The 8,363-nt window shown below is 48.4% G+C and overlaps 1 protein-coding gene across 1 annotated transcript in view; it reads left to right on the top strand.

Moving 5' to 3' along the window:
- Positions 1-8,363, top strand: part of LOC104164644 (neurofascin) — a gene marked incomplete at its 3' end in the record, with an annotated part of 28,267 nt that overhangs the window by 14,878 nt on the left and 5,026 nt on the right. The window contains exons 10-19 of the mRNA XM_009704038.1: positions 208-370; positions 776-887; positions 986-1,152; positions 1,736-1,883; positions 2,519-2,643; positions 3,541-3,576; positions 4,370-4,471; positions 4,582-4,779; positions 5,958-6,028; positions 6,652-6,874. Coding sequence (XP_009702340.1) covers positions 208-370; positions 776-887; positions 986-1,152; positions 1,736-1,883; positions 2,519-2,643; positions 3,541-3,576; positions 4,370-4,471; positions 4,582-4,779; positions 5,958-6,028; positions 6,652-6,874 — 1,345 coding nt within the window. The remainder of the gene's footprint in view (positions 1-207; positions 371-775; positions 888-985; positions 1,153-1,735; positions 1,884-2,518; positions 2,644-3,540; positions 3,577-4,369; positions 4,472-4,581; positions 4,780-5,957; positions 6,029-6,651; positions 6,875-8,363) is intronic.

Genomic DNA, 8,363 nt, shown 5'->3' with positions numbered 1-8,363 from the left:
GGGGTGCCACGCACCCCACTGAGCAGCCTGCGTGGGCTCCAGCATCGCAGCACACAAACCACCTGCTTGTCTGAGATGAGGCCAGCTGAGCCGTGTCTTTGTAGGCTGGGGAGGGTCACGTACCATCGTCTGGTTTTATCTGGGCGGAGGCGGAAAGATGCATACTGATATCATCTTGTGAATTTTAATTTAAAATTTCATTTAAAGAGTGCTCTCTCTTTTGAAGCTTCTCCCCCCAACCCGAGCCGAGAGGTGGCTGGAGACACGATTGTATTTCGAGATACCCAGATCGGCAGCAGTGCCGTGTACCAATGCAACGCATCCAACGAGCATGGCTACCTTCTTGCCAACGCCTTTGTCAGCGTCTTGGGTAAGTTCTTACGGAAGATGAACACCCTATACCCAAGTTTCACCTATGGGAGTTCTCTATTTGCTTTCCTCTTTGTTGTTAGTTACTCTGAGGCTAACGCACGAGGGTACATGACCTCTGCGACCAGGCTTTGGAGCAGAAGTCCATTGCCACGGACCTGCAAAGCCAGGCAAGGCTGAGCAAGTCCTGTGGGTGCTGAGATGTAAGCTGATTTGTGTGGTGAGGCTAGAAAGCGAAGGCGAGATGAGAGGGAACGGAGAAACTCTACTGAGTCTTGAAAGTGCCAACAAGGAAGAGTAAGGAAAAGAAAAGGGAGGGTGGATGAAAAGACTGGAAAGGGAGTGGCAGAAACCAGGCACTGATTTCTTTTCTCTCTCAATGGCTGTGATTTTTTGCTGTTTGCAGATGTGCCTCCACGGATCCTGGCCCCCCGCAATCAGCTCATCAAGGTGATTCAAAACAACAGGACCCGACTCGACTGCCCTTTCTTTGGCTCGCCGATCCCCACCTTGAGATGGTAAGAGCTGCGGCACGTCCCCTGCCAGTCCGGCGGGGTGGGAAGGGGAGGTTTCCTGTTCTTTCTTCCCTTACAATAGCACTTTGTGGTGTTGTGAGGTTTAAGAATGGCCAGGGGAACACGCTGGATGGAGGAAACTACAAGGCGCACGAGAACGGGAGCTTGGAGATGAACATGGCTCGGAAGGAGGACCAGGGCATCTACACTTGTGTCGCTACCAACATCCTGGGTAAAGCGGAGGCCCAGGTTCGCCTGGAGGTCAAAGGTAGGAGAACGAAGGGCTCTAGGTCAAAGCGGTCTCTTGATCTTCTGAAACGTGCAGCAGAAATAATAATTTAGGTTAAGGGAGGGGTGGTTCTGCGATCCAGCAGTCTGCCAGCAGGACAGGCGCTACACAATTTGGAGCTGGAATCCAGAAAATGGTAGAGATTCCCTTTTAATGTTGGAAAAAAAGCTAAGGCTGTGGATATAATGAAGCTGTAGAAGGGCTTGGTGTGGATACTGAGCTATGAGATGCCATAAGCAATGCAAAAAGAAATACAAAGTGTTCCTCAGGGTTAACTGATGGCAATAAAACCTTTTCTGAATCAAGTTTCCAAGGGGCTTCCCCTGTTCAGCAAAAGTGAATCCTGACTCAGAAAACTGGGTATTTCTTAAAGGGTTTTTTTTAGTGGCTTGTTAAATTAATTTACTTGCAAGTGTTTGTATCGGAGATGGTTCGCTATAGCAAGCTGGACAAACACTTGACATGCAGGCTTGTCCTTGCCCAGTAACACGGCTCTTCACCGAGTTCCTGAGCCAAGACCCAGCAGTTGGGTCCCTAACGCTTTCTTTCTGGCGTTGTGCAGACCCAACCAGGATTGTGAGAGGACCAGAAGACCAAGCGGTGAAGAGGGGCTCCATGCCTCGCCTCCACTGCCGTATAAAGCACGACCCTACACTGAAACTCACGGTCACCTGGCTGAAAGATGATGCACCCCTGTACATTGGAAACAGGTCTGTGTATAAGGGTTTCGTGGGTCTTCTCTCCCAGGACTGTCAGACTTTGTTTACAGAGTGTTTCAGGAGTCACCAGGGATAACATGGATAAACACTGAGTTCCCATCTAGGCAGTATTTGCTGTTCTCGATCCTTCTAATGTTACTAGCTCCTTCCAACAGACACTGCCTAGCAATTAAAATTGACTTAGCAGTAAACCAAGACTTTGACTATAGGTTTTATTTACAGGTATTTTAGGACATCTTGATAAAACGGGTGGTTTAATAACGAGCTGCTTCAAAAGTAATGTTTATCTGCTGTGAGTGGTACAGCTGTAATTTCCTTTCCCTAGCTGACTCCCTTCTCGTGAAGTGAGATCTGATCACAGGACACGAGCCAGTCGGAGGTCAGACTGTTTTCCTAAAAGCGTGATTATTCCAGATACATACCAGAGCGCATTCGCTGATTCCTTAGGAAATGAGGTTTCCAAGAATAACTCAACACATCCTTAGCTGATAAAATCTTCAGACCAGAGACATACTCCTGTTCTGTTTGGGTTTTGTATGTGTTTTATCAGGGAACAGTTAGACCGTAATCCTGCTGCCTAATGTGCTTAAGCACAGTTGTGTGATGATCATTTTCATGCCTTTAAGGATGAAGAAAGAAGAGGATGGTCTGACAATATATGGCGTGGCTGAAAAGGACCAAGGGGATTACACCTGCGTAGCTAGCACGGAGCTGGACAAGGACTCCGCTAAAGCGTACCTCACCGTACTAGGTAAAGCTGTCCTCCCAACCTTCTGACACCCAGCTGAGTGCTTTATTTTTAATACAACTGACTGACTTCAAGGTCAGACAGAAAGGGTGATCTGCGATCACAGAATTGTCCTCTGAAGCAGAGATGCTCAGGGAGATGCTGGCAGAGCAGTTGTTCCGTTGCTGCAGGACAGCAAGGACATGCTCTCTAATCTCAGACTCAGACAAAGGCAGTGAATTTGAGTCGAAGAAAACTTGCATTTGAGAAAAAAAAAAAAAAAGTTATTACATACAGCGAAAAATATCCAAATGTGGATGTTGAAGCTCGGTGAGAACAGTTTTAAATTTGCAAGTGAATTTAACTGAATGCAAGGGTGCTGAGCAACACTGGAAACCCGGGGGTGAGCCAGCCACCCCTAGCCCTGCAGGTCTCCTTTTCCATAAACCTAAGCCCCTTCTCCACACCCACTTACATACACTGCGAGGTCTACTTGCAAAACACAGAGTTATCAATCCCTGCTCTTGACCGCCTTGCATCTTGCTGACATGCTACATTCACAGGAGTGCCCCAACCTGCCAGCGCCGCTGGCATAGACCTGCAGTGCCCTACAGAAGTCAGTGTAATATGAATCCTGTATCCCTCATAATTTATTTCCCTTCTTTTTCCCCTAATAGCTCATTAACTCTATAGCAGGCTGACGTTTCCCCTTTGCTGTGTACTAGACGTATGAATAAAGGTGTGCAGAGCATGCCTGGAGGTCTCTGGGGAAGGACGTACCTACTCTGGTCTCCAGGCAGGATCGGATCCTTCTGAAATCTGCAGCTGTGTCTGTGACTCGATATTTGCCAGGTGTTCCTTTGGCCGCCCAAGCATAATGACTAAACTAACACCGTTAACAACCAATGTCTTACCTTGCAGCCATCCCCGCTAACCGTTTGAGAGACTTACCGAAAGGTAACCACCGCTCATTCACTGGGTTTATTTTATTTTGTAAATTGATTTTTGTTTTGCCTTGCCAATAATGCCAACAGAAAAGCTAACTGTAGCGGGTGAAAAAGCTGGGAGCTGATGCTTCCAAGTCCTGTCCAAGTTGTCCTTGAAAACCCATCCAGATGGCTGCGGGTAGAAAGGTCCTGTGTCCCACAGTGCTAATTCCTGAGTGCAAGAATCACTTTACCCATACCTGGAAATGGTGAGCCCTGATAGGAGAAAAAAAAAAAAAAATCACATTGAATCCCTTGACCTTTACCTGGAAAGAAGTCATTGCTGTTACAGCTATTGCATGAACCGGTTCTGTGCTACCATGTGGGTTGTGACCAGAGAAAGAAACCAGAATTGTACCCAGAGCATTTCTAACAAGTAGGTATTTTCACTGAGGCTTTCTGTCCTTTCTATTCTATTTGTTTGCATTTATTTTTTGGGCAGCTGCATGTAGTTTGTTGTAAGATCTTATATCCCCCCTGCTAATCCGCTATATCGTGCTTCCACCACCAGATAACATCAGTTGTACAGGGAGCAGGTAGGTTTCAAGGCAAGGCACGATTAGTACATGAGCATGTTTGCATTTAAAAAATTGCACTGGTCCACCAAGAGCTGCGGGATGCGAATCGTGCCACAGAGCACGTGTCCTCCCACGGGTCTGGGCTAAGACAGCCAGGGCTTCCCCTCGCGGGAGAAGTGATGGGAACTGAGACTCCCAGCTCCTGGGACAATCCCAGCCTAATTTGTCTCGTTACTCGGCCAACAGAACGACCCGACCGGCCTCGTGACTTGGAGCTGACAGACCTGGCCGAGAGGAGCGTGCGGTTGACGTGGATTCCCGGCGATGACAATAACAGCCCCATCACAGGTCCGCTGCCGGACCCTCTGCCCCAAATCCCTTGCTCTCTTCTGCACAGTGGAGGGAAAACTTCCCGTGAGAGCTGGGCCTTTAACCTCACCCTCCATCCTCTCCCCCAGACTACATTGTCCAGTTTGAGGAGGACCGGTTCCAACCCGGCATGTGGCATAACCACTCCAGATACCCCGGGAGCGTCAACTCGGCCGTCCTGAGCCTCTCTCCTTACGTCAACTACCAGTTTCGGGTGATTGCGGTGAATGACGTGGGCAGCAGCCTGCCGAGCGCGCCCTCCGAACGATACCAGACCAACGGGGCACGTGAGTACCGTCTGCCTGGTCCCTCTTGCCGCGGAGACTTGACGTTGTTCTTAGCATCTGGCCACCGCTCTCCACGTAGACTCTTCCCTCACGGTGTATGAGCACAGCTCCTGTGACAGAAACAGATTTACACAGTGAGGGAATGACCTGGTCCATGCAGTCATGTCCTGGGGTGTAATTTTATGTATCACATCCTCAAGCCCATGACTGATATTCTGCGGAGCAGCAAAACTCAAACAGAAAGATTTATGCAAAGGTCACTCCAGCAGAATCTGTTGAAGGAAAGCCCGGTCTCACCTTACAGAGAAGCATTCTAAAGAAAGTCTGTCCTCCTTTCTGACCCCAGGAAGCTCAGAAGTCTCTTGGAAAATTAGACTCAAGTGTAAAGCAAAAGGCATTTTGTTCCAAAATTGCGAATTCATTGCCCACTGCTAGAGCTGGCCAGGAGCCCAGATGGATGCTATGAGGGTGGTGAGGCAGTGGCAGAGGTTGCCCAGAGAAGCTGTGGCTGCCCCATCCCTGGGAGTGTTCAAGGCCAGGTTGGATGGGGCTGTGAGCAACCTGGTCTGGTGGGAGGGGTCCCTGCCCAGGGCAGGGGGGTTGGAACGAGATGGGCTTTAAGGTCCCTTCCAACCAAACCATTCTGTGGTTCTACGATGCAGGGAGTACAGCGTGCTCCAGTCCATGACCAAGACTCAGGCCTTCAGTTTGTGTGCCCAGTGCTTTGTACGTTGTAGAATACTTGGGAAAATTCATATGAGGAATTCACAAGAAGCTTAGTAGTGTTGCTGCATTGCTTCATTTAACCATTGCAGAGATACTTCTGCAATATCTACTGGCATCTAGTGTTGGCTTTCAACATCGCTCTTCTTGTTTTAGATTTCAAAAGTGTCAGACTCGGCTCCTGGGGTTGCTTCACAATGGCTGTCTTTCAAAGATTTAGGACATTTTGTTTAAAAAAAAAAAAAAAAAAAAAAAAGAGGCTCCTAAATAAATGGCCTGGTTTTCAAGAGTGCTGAGAGTCTCATGTTCCATTAACCTGAATGGGAACTTCTGGAAAAATCAGGCCATTAACTTCTATCTTGGAAGTACTTTTGGCTTGCACAGTAACGGGTTTTTAACCACTCAAATGGTCACTTTTCGACATTATAAACATTTTTTTCCAATGTGAATTTCAGGTCCTGAAATTAACCCCACAGGAGTTCAAGGTGCAGGGACCCAAAAAAACAACATGGAGATAACCTGGACGGTGAGTTCTTCTTTAACGCTTGACAGCCACTCAGTGTCTTACATTACGGTCACAGACACTAAGATCCAGAGAACTCAGCATCTCTAGCGCACGTGATGTACCACACAGAATACCATAACCCTAATGATCATAAAGGAAATAGAAAGCAGAAGGTGCATCTACAAGAGAGGCCGTTGTTAGTGCCTAGAAGGAGGTTTGTGATAAAAACAATAATTTGCAACTATGTAAACCAAAGAAAAGATACTGGATCACAGATACAGGTTAGGGAGGATGCTCAGAGAGTTTGATTCCTTAAGCAGTACGTAGGGCTTACAGATCAGCTCTTGCTTTTCTTTGTGGACCAGCAGGTGTCATCCACAGATAAGCCAGCATCTGTAAGGAGGGTAGGAATTGCAGTGGGAGTATGGACTGGAATATAAGGATATGGTTCTTGCTCCCGCCTTGGGACTGGAGGGCAAGGGCTAAGTGTGTCTCGCTCTGGGAACAAAAGTATTGACCTCCTTTGAGGTTTGCTGATGGAGCATGAAATAAGAACCAGCTGCTGAACAGAACTTTTTGGAGCTCCATAGCAGAGAAATACAGTTGCTCTTTCTCCTTCTCACTTTCTTTTTTGGTCCATCAAGCCTCTGAATGCAACTCAAGCGTATGGGCCAAACCTCAGGTACATCGTGAGATGGAGGCGAAGGGACCCCCGAGGGAGCTGGTACAATGAGACAGTGAAGACACCAAGGCATGTCGTCTGGAATACACCCATCTACGTACCCTACGAGATCAAAGTGCAGGCAGAGAATGACTTCGGTAGAGCGCCGGAGCCTGACACCGTCATCGGCTATTCAGGGGAAGATTGTGAGTACCTTCTCAGGCAGAGATCTTGAGTGTTTCAGGGCAGGATCCCACCCAAGGTCAGTGGGTTGGCACCTGTGCCCGGGACACATTCACAGCACTGCTTGATTTGGCAGAAAAATCCAGTTCCGGGCATTGGAAGAAAGAGGCTTGGCCATGAGATTCTGTTCTGGGCTCTGCCTGCGAGCTGCCCGCACGACCCCCAAGTCACTTAGCCTCTCCCTCGCTCCCTGCAATACCCAGATGACACTTTTGAGCGTGGAAGACAATAAGATTTCACTTAAGATGAGCTCTGGCTGTATTCCAGTACACCGCACTAAATTTTTTGCCCCTGACATCTGTGGGGTGCTGAGTTCCTCTCAGATGAGAGGTGCTACGAATGGCCAAAAGGGCCTTGGGTCATCCTGGACTGGATTCTTCTGCCTCTGTGATAAGGCTCCTGTTTGCAACACCCCACTGGCTCAGCTTATCTTTCTTTAAAACTCTCCACCTGGTCAGACAGAACAGTGGCCAGCTTGATTTAAGTCTCTTTTCACCTTCCTTCTGGGCTACTGGTATCACCTCCTGGGTCTGTAGCATCCAAGACTCTGAACTACGATTATCCTTACTCTTTTAGGATAATGTGGTTTGCTGCCAACAGCTTTCTTCTTAAAGAAATACGTATTAGTTCCTTGCATTGCAGCATCAGTGGGGGTCCCTGGCTGTGTGACTTTAGGATTACCAAGAAGTGAGGTAGACAAGCCAGCTGACCATCCATGGCTCTAGGCTTGAAGTCAAGGGGGCATAAACAGGGCACAGGAATTTCAAGGGAATCTGCAGTCTTGGTGCTGAGATAGCACGCACATCACATCATCCGGCCGGGCATCCTCTTCCAGAGGAGACAGGGCAAGGGGAAGGAAAATGGGCAGAAACGGTGGGAGTCAGGCTAAGAGCTGAGCGCTGGAAGCAAAGCTGGACCTAGCTGAGAGGCTGTTACTGGAAAAGCTCCACGAGCACCTGACTGCACCGTCGTCTCTGCATTACCTTTTCTAGTTTCAGTTGAAAACTTGTGCAATAATTTTGAGTTTTGTGAGGATCTGAATAAGCCCGCACATGTGTGCTTTATATGGAGGTAAACCCCAGACACAAATGTGTTCCTGCCTTGATCCCGGCGGGTGGGACAAGTTAAAAACAAACAAACAAACAAAAACCAACAACAAAACCCACACAAACAAAAAACCTAGTCCCTGCCCTGTCACGTCTGAATTGCTTCACAAATACCTGCAGATTTCTGCGTACAAGCAGGTGACCTGTAAAGGGGAGGTAAAAAACCCAACTGGCTCAAGAGCAGGAGATATGAGGTAGTTTAACAGGGGGGGCAGTTGCAGCAGGAGGGGGCTGGATTTACCGGTACCCTCCACCCGGAGAGGGAGGTGAGCCAGACCCCTTCCTTGCCAACGTCAGCTCTTGCAGCAGTGGGTAGGAAGCCCGGCTATTAACGGGATCACGAGCA

This window comes from Cariama cristata, unplaced genomic scaffold, assembly GCF_000690535.1.
Source record: "Cariama cristata isolate BGI_N322 unplaced genomic scaffold, ASM69053v1 scaffold30820, whole genome shotgun sequence".
In the NCBI taxonomy this organism is placed as follows: domain Eukaryota; kingdom Metazoa; phylum Chordata; class Aves; order Cariamiformes; family Cariamidae; genus Cariama; species Cariama cristata.
The sequence above is the reverse complement of the archived record's forward strand: the minus strand, read 5'-3'. Positions and strand labels throughout refer to the sequence as shown.